Source organism: Oryctolagus cuniculus, chromosome 8 (genome assembly GCF_964237555.1).
Source record: "Oryctolagus cuniculus chromosome 8, mOryCun1.1, whole genome shotgun sequence".
Lineage (NCBI taxonomy): Eukaryota > Metazoa > Chordata > Mammalia > Lagomorpha > Leporidae > Oryctolagus > Oryctolagus cuniculus.
In genome coordinates, this window is record NC_091439.1 from 121,073,848 (window position 1) to 121,089,595 (window position 15,748).

Consider the following 15,748-nt stretch of genomic DNA (forward strand, 5'->3'; position numbering starts at 1 on the left):
ATATGGGATGCTGGCACTGCTGGCACCTTTACCACTACACCACAACACAGGCCCCAGTAAACATCCTTCAATGGACACTCTGAAGTACCATGTACATCTCTTCCTCTATTTGGATACATATTTATATTGAATCAAAATTCTATTTAAGTGTAAGAACCATTTTTGGAAGTTGCATTCATTATGAGCTTTTTTTTTTTTTTGTCAATATAACAAAATGTTTGGCAAATACAGGAAAACTAACACCTGCTTAACAACAAACTTCTCATTGACTTGGTAGCTGAGACAATTTTCAAAAATACTGTTTCCTCTTTACGTCCTTCTTAATGATGAAAAATATAAGATGAACCTGGCTGTTTGGCTCAGGCGTCAGATTCTCAGCTAAGGAGTCTCATTCTTTTTCTTACTTACCTTCCATACCCAATTCTGCAGGTTACTTCACCGTTCTGAAAGGATTCGCCCTTTTGCAACGGCTATCATATTCCACTGAGTTTTCTCTCACTTTCTTTCTACTCACCAATTCTCGTTTTAATGTGACACTAATAGAGAATGGGCTCATGTAGTTCACAGACACAATTCTGATAATACAGTAACACTTCCTTCCTCCCTCTATCTCTGTCTCTCTTATTTTTGAGATAACATTCTTACCCTTTTGGTAAATAGTCCACCAAATTCTCCAAATTCTGCTTAAATACCATTGTTCTCTATTTTGTATCCTCAATTTCTTTTAAAAGATGAATTTGTTTTGCTTGAAAGTCAGTTACAGAGAGGCGGAGACAGAGAGAGAGAGAGACAGACAGACAGACAGACAGACAGAGAGGTCTTCCAGCTGCTGGTTTACTCCCCAAATGGCCACAAAGGCCAGAACTGGGCTGATCCGAAGCCAGGAGCCAGGAGCTTCTTCAGGGTCTCCCACACGGGTGTAAGGGCCCAGGCTCTTAGGCCATCTTCTACTGCTTTCGCAGGCCATAGCAGAGAGCTGGATTGGAAGTGGAGCAGCTGGGACTTGAACCAGTGCCCATATGGGATGCCGGCACTGCAGGCAGCAGCTTTACCCACTACACCCCAGCGCTGGCCCCTCAATTTCTTTCTTCTCATTCCAGTATCGTCCTAAATAGGCAACTCCCGACCACATTTGTATTGCTAGACACCTGCCGAGGTCCTCATTCACCTTCTCTTTGTCTACTAAACCATCATCATCCAAGGGCTTCTCAAATTAAAAAAAAAAAATGCTAAATGAAATCACTGTTTTTCTCTTCTTTAAAAACATGCTGCTCTATTAGTATTTCTTGTTTCATCTGATAGTTTCACCCTTCTTCTTGGGGCCTAAGAACGAACTTCTGAAGATTTCCCTCACGCGATGTTGTTCCTCTTAAATATTTCTGAAGTAGGAGTTCCTCTCGCTCATCTTGCCCTGTACTAGAACACAAAGGGCATCCACCTCCCCCACGCGACTAAGGCTTCTCACAGGTTTCCCCGACTTCACCCTCACCAGCCCCATAATGCTTCCTCCAGCCAACAGAGTTCCTGCTGTTTATTCTGAACGTGCTCCCTATACGATCCTTCAGTTCCTCGTCAGTACTCAGAGGGTGCTCTCTGGATCACCCACCCAACCTCAGTCGTTACCAACTAAACACTCCACTTTGACTTCCCATGCAGCCGTACTAGACAGGAGGAAAGGGTTTGATTTTCCATAACTGTAGCTTTGATGCTCGTGTCCTTTCAGCCTGGATATCTCCTCACTCTTCTATTCAACTTGGACATTTCTACTTGACCTATAAATCTCAGCCATTCTGTGGCATCTCTCTGGAGGTGCCAAGATGCAGGTTTTCACATGTTGCCTGGACGACACATTAATCTCAACTTAAGCCTCTTGTTAGTTTTCTCACTCACTCCCGGTCATCTGCCTCCATGCCTACACCTTAGACACCATCTCCAATCCCAAACAGCACCTCCACAAACAGCTGGCATCCAATACTCAATAAGCAAATAGAAAGATCAATGCTGTTAACGGAAGACAATTCGAAGGAATTCAGTGTGTTCGTAAATTACAAGTGGACATGAATAAGGAAGCTAAGAATTCATTTTGCTTAGGCAAGTCACGCATATCATGAGAAAACCATTCACAATGGGAAATTTTATTTTTGGGGGCAACTGAAATGCACCCATCTTATGAAAGGTAAAGTTAAACCAATCCGAAGCTCTCTAGGGAGGTTATTATCACACACCATTGTTAGAGAATACTGGATTAATCATAAATTTCATTTCAACTATTAAAAACAGTCTCAAAGAATTTGAATCTAGGGCAGTCACATTTAAGAGGAAAACCTCAAATACACCATCTAGACTATCTTGGAAATGACTCATTTACACTGGATTTTTCTCCAGAAATTATACCTGATAAAATGAAAATTCCTACAGTAGCAGCACATTTAATGGCAACCCCCGGCCCTTTTATAAGTCCCCACGCTTTAAATGATAGAACTAAGTACAAAAACTGCTTAAATTAAAAATTAATATGAATTTATGGTTCAATATTTCACACCCAATCTTGAAAACACTGAAGTTTAGAAATGATAGAGGTACATCTTAAGCAAGAAACAGAAAAAAAAAAGTCTAAAAAAATGCATGAGATGATTTAGTCTCTAGGGAAAAGAGCAAAAGTATGAAAACAATACAGGTAATTTTTAAACAAGTGAAATGTGGCTTCTACCAAGTTTAAAACAAGAATTCCACTCTTATGAGATGTGCAATGGTGAACGGCATAACTATAATTCAATGCTATCTACGCAGACTTAAACCACACACACCCTGGAAAGTCTCTCACCTGGCTGGATGTTTTCTCTTATGATGGTTACATGGTTATCTCGATCTGGCCGCGTGTGCTCGTGCCAAAAGCCTATCACATGACCCAACTCGTGAACAACAATTCCAAATTTATCACAGTTCTTGCCAATGGAGATTGCCTGAGGTCCATTTCCCCTTCGCCCCACATAAGAACAGCACCTGGAACGCAGCAGAAGGTGGGGATGGAGGAGAGAGTGATGTTGGATGGGGTCCAGTGTAGGGAGACTTTATGAGTAATTGTGGTGAGCTATGAAGTCTGACTTGCCCAGACTTTCATTAATAACTAGGGCTAAATTCTGGCATCCTTTTACATTTACGGACAATTAAAGTTTCCAAACAACCAATCCAAGTGCTTTTTGATTATATATTATAGAATATGCTGTGAATTATTTTCATAAGTGTTCAGCAAAGAAGCAGAAGTCATGACAATGGTGATGATTAGTGCACTCACACATAGACTCGGCCCCTTGTGTCCTTTGGCTTCAGATCCATCAGTTCAACCCACCAGGAATGGGAAAATAATTTTTTTGATTAATGTTGCTTTTTGTAATTGCATCTGCATTGACTATGTATACACTTTTTTCTTGTCATTCGTTTCCTACACAATGTAGCACAACAGGGGCCGGGACTATGATTTAGCGAGTAAAAAGTCCCAATTGCTCCACTTCCGGTCCAGCTTCCTGCTAATGCACCTGGGAAATCAGATGCCCCAAATGCTCGGGACCCTGCAGCCACATGGGAGACCTGGAAGAAGCTCTTGGCTCCTCAATTTGGCCTGGCCCAGCCCAGGTTGTTGTGGCCAATTAGGGAGTGAACCAGCAGATGGAAGACCTCTCTCCCTGTCTTTCTCTGAAACTCTGCTTTTCAAATAAATAAAATAGTTCTTTAAAACTATAGCTCATCAATATAACTCTCTGTCCTCTTAGATAGCAATAGAAAGCACTAAATGATTTGTCTTGAATGGCAGGAATCACAGTACAGCAGACATTCCAAACATCTATTTTTCTGATTTATTAAATTAAAAGGAAAAAAAATCTCAAAAAACAATTGCTCAAATCATAAAGAGAATTTCAATATTTCAACTTCCAGAGTAGTGCATGTGACTCTTCTTTTGATTTTTCCACAAATATAAATTCTATGATTCCACCTCTACTGCCCACCCCTCTTTTTTCCCCAAATAGTTTCTTTAGGCTTTAAATATATACAATATGCATTTTAATCCACAGAGTGCTAGTTAGAGACCTAATCTATACTCATTACTTATAAACTATACTCGTACTTATAAATCTATTGTAGTAGTTAAATTAAGCTTAGTAAGTCAGTAATGGCAAGCAGAGAGAGGTAACTAGGAATTGGTAATCAATGAATTGTGGTTTTGTTCTCTGGCAGTATTTTATATTGACACGTATTATATATCCATAAACCATTAGGTGCAAAAAATTAAGACTTTCCAAAGCTTGTAGAGATTTAAACTGAAATATTTGCTATCTTACAGGAACAGTAATGAAACTAAAATATATGATGATTATAGAGCAACTAAATTACCCACACTGAGTCATTCTGACTGGAGTTACATTCAAAGAAGAAAGTACTTTTGAAATAAAAATCTGGGAGACAGTAAGGCAATGTGGTCAATTTACTTAATCTAAAACACCCTTTTTTAGCATAATTGCACCTATAGCAATTCCCTATAAATAAGATGAGGTTTCACAATGGAAAGGAAATATAGATTTCACACTGCTTTATTCATAGAGCTATTATTTTACAGTCATCCTGCACACAAAGAAAATGATGGTGCTTTGACCCTTAACTAACTAAATATCCTGGGAACACGATTCTAGATGTTCAGATAAAAGAATAAGTGGAAGTATGCTTACACAAACATTAGGCACGGAATGACAGGTTTGATGTCATTTTCTTGTATTTGACACTCAAATTTTTGTTCCTAATTTGTGCACCACTTTAAAGGTTGGCCTTTTTTTAGGCCTACATGCCCTTTCAAGAAAAGCTTTCAACATCAATAAAAGTCTTGCCACTCCTTAAATTATGCAGGGTAAACCAGTAATCTAAAGTCTGCAATTCCCTACTTTCACCTAGAGTTGTTAGACCAACCTATCTTTGGAAACTTCCTCTAAGTAAACTCATCAAGACATCCAGTGAGTTGAAATTTTTTATGCCTTTTTACCTGCTGTACTTTAAGTCCTTCCAAGTATCAAGTCATTATATGCCTTTTTATGAAAATTACTCATTTTGTTAGTGTTCTAAGACAGCTTCCTTAAAAGGGACTACAATATCTGATACATGATTTCCACCTACTTTTTTTCGTGAACAAAAAATACTTCAATTTATTTTGTCCCTAATTTTCTTCTCCCAAATCTTCCTCCACCTACTGACTTCCCCATCCAAGTTACTGGAAACTCCAACTTTGCTCCAGTATTCCCAAAGCCTCCATCTCTCTCACAATAGTAAGTCTTATTGTCTCTACCTTCAATCTGTACCTGGAATTGATCCACTTATCATCATCTCCTAACAGCCTAGTCAAGGCCATCATCTTTCACCTGAGTTGCTGGAATAATTTGCCAGCTGGTCACTTCCTTTCTGGTCTTCTCTTGCTACAGCAGTCTTGTCTTAGCACTGAAATCATTTAAAACACCACGTCAGATTGTGTCACTTCTGCACCCCATATTCTCCAATGGCCCTGTGGTAAATGGTGTCGATGTTCAAAAATAGCCATTGCTCCCCTCGAGACAATGATCATATTGCCCTGCCCACTAATTCCGGGTTTCATCACATGGTGTGCTCTGGACAACACTACAGTAGCACAGAGTGTTTGTGTCATTTCTGGAGAGAGTCTTCCAAAGCCAACACGTCGTTGGCCATAGTGCCCCTGTTCCATCTGCCATAGGAACTGCTATGTCGTAGCATAGGATTCTCCCTGGGACTTTATATAAGAGGGATGCTTGTGGGGCAGAGCTAAGTGGTGTATGTGCACTGTAAGGAATGCATGCTTGTCATAAAGTCACTGAGATGGAACGATCACTTGTTACCATTCTGTAACTTCACTAAGCTGCCTGAGATAGGCTCTCTAAAACTTCTTTCCCAAAACTGTAAGAGCCCAGAGGTCCTTAACAAATATATTTCACCACACATAGCACTTCTGGTACGACTGTGCCTGTCATTATCCCTCCTCTAGTCATGCTTGTTCTCTGCTCTGCTTTCAACCTACTGGCAAGCTCTTCACATTTTTTCCTCTCTGTCTCCTCCATCAGGAATTCTACCCTCCTCGTACGCGTGGTCTCTTTTCCCTATCTTTTTCAAGTCTGCATAAATGCCATCTCCACTCTGCTTACTTGGCTTTCTATTTACATATGGTAAATGATACATAATTATTTCACTCATTTTGGTTTGTCTTTGCTGCTTTCCCTCCATGGAATGTAAACTCTCTGTGGGCACAGGTCTCAGATGCCTTGTTCACTGCGATGGCTCCAGACCCTAGAGTACAACCTGCTGTACAGCAGCGTTCAGCTGCTACACGTGGGAAGAGCAGATCTCAAAAGAGCAGGAGAGGAAGACGACTTCTCTGTAGGCAGAGCTTCCAGGGCAGCAGTGGCGACCCAGGTGCACACTCTTGGAGACAAATGAAAAATCTCATGTACTTTCATATATAAATACACCCATATGTATGTATGCATGTATACACAAAGACATATACATGCATATAAACAGTTCTAATACAATTTAAGAATATGAATTGCACTGGGGAAAAATGGTCAAAGGTTCTGACTTATGTTTAATGTTTTACTTACTATAGTGTGTTGTTTCCCTCCTACCATATTTTCCTGATATGGAAAATACATCAATAACATTAACCGGATAAAAGTCAACAATAGCAGAATAAAGTGGGAAATACAATGCTCTAAAAGACACATGTGGTTCCATTTTTAATTGTCCTCCCCATAAACATGGAGTTTAGCTTAGTTTTTAAAAAATAAACAGAAGATACAAGTTTCTTAATGTAGCCAATTAAGTCAAAGTGATACAGTGATATTAAATGGTAAGATGTATTTCCTATTAGATTTTAAAATAGAAATAGATTTGATGAACGTTGCTATCAATATCTGTGGCACCATGCTGCAGGCTTCCATGTCGAATACAGAGGTGCAATAAATCTTGTTAAGTGCTACACATTACTGCCACAGCTCTTATGAATTAAAATACCCCATATTGAAATCCATCAGGAATGTTAGGCATATGACTTGACACATATCTTACTCTAGTTAGCCCTAAGTATTTTGTACAACACCAACTGCTGAACCCCTTAATAATTTAAATGATAACTTTATGAGATTTAGGTGCAGCATTCTCACAGCAAAAATGATGAAATAACTGTTTTATGAAACTGTGGTCGATAAATGATTCCAATGAAATTATTAGAATTTTTGGCAGGCTAAAGAGCACTTCTTACATAAAGCATCTCCCTTTCTATAACTAACAAAGTCATACAGGTCAAACTGGGAACTGCAAAATGAATGCTAAACACATCACCCAAATGTGACACTGCTACTCTGAAAATTATAAATATATGAATATGTCAAAATTCAAAAATATGACTTCAATAGTGCAATAAAAGCTTTACGAATCACTGGACAAATCACAACTTCAGTGAGTACAGGTACTTAAATATCCCTTTAAATTCTTACAGTATTTCATGTGTGGGAAGATCATATACAAGGAACATAGATGATTCTGATATTGTCAGCATTTTCTCAATGTGCCCACCTGTACAGTGGAGTATGGGTATCATGAGGGCCACAAAAGTAAGTCACCCACCTTCACCAATGACAAAGACAGGCATTTGAACAAGCTGTAGTGATACAACTGATATGATACGGGTAGAGCAAAATCCCAAAGTGAGCCACTCAGAAAAGCTGAGAATGAAAGCTGGGAATGATTTCCACTGATTAAAAAGGAAAGCATAGGTGTTCCAAGCAGCCAAAGCATTATGAGGAAAAGCACTAAGACGTGACAGTGAATTGGGATAAAACAGTGTTGAGGGGCCGGCGCCGCGGCTCAATAGGCTAATCCTCAGCCTGTGGTGCCAGCACACCAGGTTCTAGTGCCGGCTGGGGTGCCAGATTCTGTCCCGGTTGCCCCTCTTCCAGGCCAGCTCTCTGCTGTGGCCCGGGAGTGCAGTGGAGGATGGCCCGAGTCCTTGGGCCCTGCACCCCATGGGAGACCAGGAGAAGCACCTGGCTCCTGCCTTCAGATCAGCGCGGTGCGCTGGCCTTAGCATGCCGGCTGCGGCAGCCATTGGAGGGTGAACCAACAGCAAAGGAAGACCTTTCTCTCTGTCTCTCTCTCTCTCTCTCACTGTCCACTCTGCCTGTCCAAAAAAAAAAAAAAAAAATCACAAGTGTTGAGGAACTCTGACAACAAATCAAAGAAAATGTGTACAAAAATGAATTTATTGCACTCAAAAACTGAGTGAAAAAAAAAACAGAGTAAGTTATCAGTGCTTTGGATGTGCTTATTTTTCAGAATGGGAAGGCGGGAGGGAAGAAAGATGTATAGATCTGAATATATTTTGTATTTAAAAACATGTAAGCTGAGTTACAACCATTCTTTTTTTTTTTTTTTTTTTTTTTTTTTTTTTTTTTTTTGACAGGCAGAGTTAGACAGTGAGACAGAGAGACAGAGAGAAAGGTCTTCTTTCTGTTGGTTCAGCCCCCAAAATGGCCGCTACGGCCAGAGCTGCGCCGATCTGAAGCCAGGAGCCAGGTGCTTCCTCCTGGTCTCCCATGCGGATGCAGGGCCCAAGCACTTGGGCCATCCTCCACTGCACTCCCTGGCCACAGCAGAGAGCTGGACTGGAAGAGGAGCAACCAGGACTAGAACTCGGTGCCCATATGGGATGCCGGCCCCGCAGGTAGAGGATTAACCAAGTGAGCCATGGCGCTGTCCCCACAACCATTCTTATTAAATAACTGGAAGGATAGAAGGACAGTCACTATTTGGGCCTTTTAAATATTAAATCAATAGAAAAAAACTAGGAAGAATTTCAGATGTAAACAAAAGTTTTCAAGCCAAAATTAGAGTGACTTAGAAGGATTCAGTGCTGAGTAAGCCATAACTAAAAATTTATGGCACTATCCAAAAATACCCATGAAGGTACTGATGTACAATTTTTTCTTACTGTCACTTAAATAAGTCAAAAACTAACATATATTACCTTTTTAAGTTAAGAGATCTAGGCAAATATAATGTACAGAAATAACACAATGCCCCTCTCTAAGAACTACTGAAAAGATGTATTTTTCCTCCCAGAAGTGCATGTCAATAGCTCAATAACTATTTTCTCTAGCAAAACTAAGCATTTATTTTGACTTGCCTAACTGAACTACACTATAGGGTATTCAAATGACTGTGGTAGATTAGAGAAAATTCATCTATGTGTAAGAATTTCAGATAATAAATGTGGAAAGAATAAAAGAACAATGATGATTCAACATATGCAAATCAATAAACTTGATATATTACATGAACAAATTGAATAAAATCATGATTATCTTAGTAGATGCAGAGAAAGTACTTAATGAAATTCAACATCTTTTCATGATAAAAACCTCAAAGAAATTGGTTATAGAAAGAACATACCTAAATGCAATCAAGGCAATATATGACAAATCCCCAGCCAACATTGTACTGAATGAGGTAAAACTGGAAGCATTTCCACAAATATCCATAACCAGAGTAGGATGCTCACTCTCACTAGTATGCAATATAGTTCTAGAAGTTTTAGCCACAGTCAGAAAAATAAATCAAAGGGATGCCAATGGGAGAGGAGAAAGTCAAATTATCCCTATTTGCAGATGACATGAACCTATACATAGGGAATCCAAAAGACTCCACTAAGAGACTACTCAAACTCATAAGAGTATCTGGTAAGGTTGCAGGATATAAAATCAAGACACAAAATCAGTAGCTGTTGTATACAGAAACAATGACATAGGTGAAAAAGCTTGTAAGATCAGTCCCATTCACAATAGCTAAAAATATTTAAGTACCTTGGGATAAATTTAACCAATAACATGAAAGATTTCTACAATTAAAATTATAAAATATTAAGGAAAGAAATAGAAGAACCAAAAAATGGAAAAAAAGCTTCCATGTTCATTGATTGAAAGAATTAAGATCAAAAATATCCATACTACCCAAAGCAATTTGCAGATTTAGTGTGATACCAATCAAAATACCAAGGAAATTCTTCTCATATCTAGAAAAAATGACCCTAAAATTCATATGGAAACACAAGAGACCCTGAGTAGCTTAAACAATCTTAAACAATAAAAACAAAGCTGGAGGCATCACTATACCTGATTTCCAAGACATTCTACAGGGCAGTTATATTCAAAACAGCTGGTATTGGCACAAACATAGACATGTGTACCAATGAAACAGAATATAAACTCTAGAAATTAATCCACATATCCACAACGAACTAATCTTTGATAAATGGACTAAAACCATGCTCTGGATAAAGGACAGTCTCTTTGACAAATGCTGTTGGGAAAATTGGATTTCCACATAGAGAAGTGTGAAAGAAGATCTTTACTTTTACCCTACACAAAAATCAATTCATGTATTAAGGATTTAAACCTAAGACCTGAAACTACTGAACTACTAAAGGAAAACATAAAGGAAAAACTGCAAGGCATTGGGATGAGCAAAGATTTCCTAGATAAGACCCCAGAAGTACAGGTAAGGAAAGCAAAAAGAGACAATAGGGATTACACCAAGCTAAAAAGTTCCTGGACAACAAAGGAAATACTCAACAAAATGAAGAGGCAACTGACAGAATGAGAGAAAATATTTTCAAACTAAAATTGCTAAAGGATTAATATTCAGAATATGTAAGGAGTTCAAGAGACTGAACAACAACAAAACAAACAATCCACTTAAGAAATGGGCTAAGGACATGAACAGGCATTTTTCAAAGGATTAAATATAAATGGCCAATAGACATCAGGATCGGTAGCCATCAGGAAAATGAAAATCAAAACCACAATGAGGTTTCGCCTCACCCCAGTTAGAATCCACAGCAAGTAAATGTAAAAAGTAACAAATGTTGGTGAGGATATGGGGAGAAAGGTACCCTAGGATACTGTTGGTGGGAATATAAACTAGTACCATTATGGAACACAGTATGGAGATTACTCAGAAAGCTAAAAACAGAACTACCTTATGACCCAGCCATCCCACTCCTGGGAATTTACCAAAATGAAATGAAATCAGCAAATACAAGAGTGATCTGTGACCCCCTGTTTATAACTAAGATATGGAATCAACCCAGATGGCCATCAGCTGATGATTGAATAAAGAAAATGGGATATATACACAACTGAATACTACTGAGCCATAAAAAAGAATGAAACCTGTCTTTCACAACAAAATGGATGGAACTGGAAGCATTGTGCTTAGTAAAATAAGCCAGCCTTGAGAAAATAAAAACAAATATCATGTTTTCTCTGAGTTGTGGTAACAAATATATAGAGTATAAAAAAGGGCAATTTTTAAGTGTGAAATTGACATCTTGATATTTGATTATTGCTTATAGCCCTTATCGATACTCCTGAGAAACAGGGATCTTTCTACTTGCTACTTGATGAATTTTTTATTTAATGGAGGATTAAACTTGTGATTATAAAGTAAAGTGGAAAACAAAAGTATGGCATCACCAAAAATCAAAAGAAAAATCAGAAAGGAAGGAGGAGGGTAGGTGGGAATTATCATCATGTTCTTAAAACTATATAAATGAAACACCTGAAACCTGTTCCCTTTATATAAATAATTTTTTTAAAAAAATCACTGTTTTGTAATATTGGAGACATTCACAATGGAAGCACCTGCCCACCAACACTCCATTCAACTGAGCAATCACTAAACCCAGTAGAGCAGTCACTGGAACGGCAGACCCAGGCACGCTTGCCTCCTGAGGGGATGCAATATAAATTAATCCAGTACCAAGTATTCTTGGCAAACAAGCCAAAACATTAAGCTGGAGTGAATCAAATCTTTCGATATAATTTCCAAATAACTAAAAGTGCTGGGAAGAGAAGTTTGAAAACTCTTTTGAGAAAAAGTCTTCTAAAACATAAATTACTTGGAGAACGGCTTGTCCTGTATCTTGGTTGGATTCTGGGATATGTGGAGAGATGTGGAGGAAGAAGGAGCCGAAAATGGAAGCTGTGGTAAGTTCGTGGCGTTCCTTAAATGTTATACCAAGGACTCAGGATTTTACTCTCAAGCCAGCATTTCCCAAAATGTTCTTGGGATATTGAGGTATGTTCTTCTCTTTTAAAAGGTGAGGTGGATATTCCATATTTTACATAAGTTTAGCAAACATACTCCTTTCGGTTAGTTAAATATTAATAACATTCATTAGCACTCTGCTATAGAAATACCTACTGGAATTTAACATAGCACTTCCAAAACTTAATGATTTTATTTGGAGTATTTTTCATCATCCTGTAAGAAAACAATCTAGAAAATATCACCCTAGGTGGAAACATCAATGAATCTCAGAAAGTGGCACTTGCTCTGGCCAGTATTTAGTCATTCATTCATTCATTCATTCAATCATGCATTTATCTGAAATGCAGAGAGGAATGGACACAGAGAGAATTAGACAGAGATCTCCCCTCCACTGGTTCACTCCTCAAATGCCTCCAGCAGCCAGAGTTTGGCCAGGCCAAACCTGGGAGCCAGGAATCTAATCCAGGTAGCCCATGAGGCTGGCAGGACCCAGCTGCTTGAGCCATCGCCAGATGCCCCCTAGAGTGTGCGTTACCAGGAAGGTGGAATCAGAGAGCGTCAAAACCATGTCTCAATTGCTGCACCAGACACCAGCCCCTGACCAGTATTTTCAGAAGATAACTCTAGTGGCAGTGAATTGGTAAAGCAAGAAAGATCAACCGTGAGTTGATCTTCATAAAACAGCTGAGGTGGTGGACAAATACACCATGGTCAGATGCACAAAGATCTGTTTCAAGCAATATGTTTAGATGTGGGGTCTTCAGAAAGTTCATGAGAAATGTCTGTTCTAAAAATTCCATGTGTAGCTTTCAGAATTTTTATACGAATTGATATTTTAATTCCTTTTTCATAAATTTTTGAAGTCCTCTCAAAGAGTAACATTTGCATATGTAAAAATCACACCTTTCATGGCCAAAATACAAAGCACATATTACAAAACAAATCCTACCCATGAGTTTTAATTTTTTCCTGCTAAACTTACGTAGGTCATTTCCGGGCTCTACTTACCCACAAGGCCTGTAGGTGAATACAATATAACTTTCTTCGTCACTTCTTTCAATGAAAGTCACACACATGTGCTTTTCCCAGTGTCTCATGGCCTGCTTGAACATGGCTCGCTGGCTGCCTGCCTGGAAAAATTGAACGATGTTAATAAAAGTGGCCACCACCCCAGAGAGGAGTGCTGTGTGCTGGCTCCTCCGATCTGTGTGGCTTGGTGATATACAGATGCCACTGCTATCATCAGCCAACGACTACAGATTCATAGCACCACAAACGAGTCCTTGTTGAAAACGGGCACTCCCTTTATAATCAGAAGATGAAGGCTCCTTCACTCTGCACATGTGTGTACAAGTCTCTATAAATGGGACATACATTCTCCCTGTCAGTTGAAAGGAGATCAGCTTCCAGATTTCATGGGCACATTTGAAATTCAGTTTAAAAACAAAATCGGGGGGTCGGCACTATGGTGTAACAGGTAAAGCTGCCACCTGCAGTGCTGGCATCCCACATGGGTGCTGGTTCGGGTCCCAGCTGCTCCATTTCCTATCCAGCTCTCTGCTATGGCCTGGGAAAGCAATAGAATATAGCCCAAATCCTTGGGCCCCTGCACCCACGTGGGAGACCGTGAAGAAGGTCCTGGCTCCTGGCTTCGGATCGGCACAGCTCCAGCCATTGCTGCCAGCTTGGGAGTGAACCAGCGGATAGAAGACCTCTCTCTCTCTCTCTGTCTGCATCTGCCTCTCTTAACTTTGCCTTTTAAATAAATAAATAAATCTTAAAAAAATGGAACTCTACACTCTTAGAGCACAAGGTTAAATTTATTTTTTTAATTCAAAAACATTTTAAACTAATAACCTAGGTTAACGGAGTGTTTTTACAAGTATGATTTCATACTCTGTTTTTGACGATATCCTACGAACATGCACACTTAATCTGTATGACAGCTTTTACTTCTCCATCAAAGTAAACATTCTGAGAATAACTTACCAGTGAAGTTGCCTCCAATAACGTAAGGAATAACACCTCCAGGCCAGATTCTCTCAGTTCTTGATGTGGCAGCTCTGGGAACTCGGTTTTTCTCATTTGGCCCTGAGAATTTTTGAGGTACTTTTCCCTTAACTGTGCTGTTTTGCTCCAAGCCTGCAATGACATTTAAAACATTCTGTGAAACAGACGTCCTGGGTCAGGGAACCGTTTACCTCTTAAAGGACAAAAGATGAAATGTCTTATTTACATATGTATATAAATCAAGGCACATTAAAGAAAAACTTGGGATATTACATGCTTGAGAGGAGCATTACAATGTAGAAATATCCACATCAAAACATTATTTATTGAGATCCCATCGATGAGTTTTGATGAATCTCCAGACAACAGCCTACACCAGACAAAACTTAGGTCATAGAAAAATTGTTGATGTTTGCTAACTTGGTAGTTCACTAACAATGTACAAACAGGTAATAAAATATATATTGCTACCCTGAATATCCTATGATACCCAAAACTAGCCTTACTCATGCTAAACTTCCAATATTTAAATCAGACTGCTATTTGTATGAAAGCCTAAAATTATGAATATTACATTTTATAGACAGTAAAATAACATCAAGATAGAGACAGTCTGGGTCCAGTTGGGACGAGGAACTCTGTCCATCTTAATCTCCTCCTCATCACGATTTAGAGGTCAACACAGGCTAACATAAAACACCGTCTAATCTGGAGCAGCTTTCACGGCTACAGGTTTCCTCTTTTCTTAATATTTATTTATCTGAGAAACAGAAAGTCAAAAAGGGACAGACACAGATAGATAGGTTGTCATCCACTAGGTGACTCCCCAAATGCTGCCAACAGCCAGAGCTGGATGAGCATCAAAGCTGGGAACCAGGAGCTCAGAACATGGGCAGCAAGGACACAAGTACTTGAGCCCTCATCCGCCTGGCCCCTCTCAAGATGTACATTAGCAGGAAGCTGGAATTGGAAGCTGGACTTGAACTCAGGCGCTCTGATATGGGAGGTGGCCATCTTAACAGCTGGGCTTAATGCCCACTCCCTATACTTACTTTTTTTTTACTTTCCTTAGTACCTTTCATAATATTTTTTACTGTTTTTGTTTTTCTTAAATTTGCTTGATTATTCTCTTTATTCAATTATTACTATTGGTAGAAAAGCTCTCCCACTGTGCTCGCTTCAGCAGCACATATACTAAAATTGATAAAGCTCTCCCACTAGTACACACATTAACATTACATACATTAAATGTCTCTAACACGTCTTCTTTTTTTTTTTTCAATATTCTGGAGCAAAGCATCTTTGCTTGGGAAAATTAGTAACTTAAAGTATGTACTTCAAGTATTTAATGACCAACTTAAGGGATGTTCGGATGTGAGCTATGAGGAGAGGGCTTTTACATAAACTCTTAACTACAAATAGTGACTAATAAACACTATAAATACTAATCATGAAACCAGAAGGTAGTTTTCATGAATGTTTACATATATTTCTCCCAAAGATTCAAAACATTTTAAACTATTTTGCAACCTAATAAATTAGTTTGTTAACTTTTAAGTAGATTTTTTTCAAGACAAATATT

At 38.9% G+C, this 15,748-nt stretch overlaps 1 protein-coding gene across 12 annotated transcripts in view; it reads right to left on the reverse strand.

The window, feature by feature from the left end:
* LOC108175735 (tolloid-like protein 1) overlaps positions 1 to 15,748 on the reverse strand; it is a 302,561-nt gene that overhangs the window by 178,350 nt on the left and 108,463 nt on the right. For 11 of the 12 annotated variants that reach the window (XM_070048144.1, XM_070048142.1, XM_070048140.1 and 8 more), the window contains exons 4-6: positions 14,146 to 14,298; positions 13,165 to 13,282; positions 2,825 to 3,003 (exon numbers count right to left, since the gene is read on the reverse strand). In XM_070048144.1, the coding sequence (XP_069904245.1) occupies positions 2,825 to 3,003; positions 13,165 to 13,282; positions 14,146 to 14,298 (450 nt within the window). Of the gene's footprint in view, positions 1 to 2,824; positions 3,004 to 13,164; positions 13,287 to 14,145; positions 14,299 to 15,748 lie in introns of all 12 variants that reach the window. The other variant, XM_070048146.1, reaches the window with a different exon arrangement.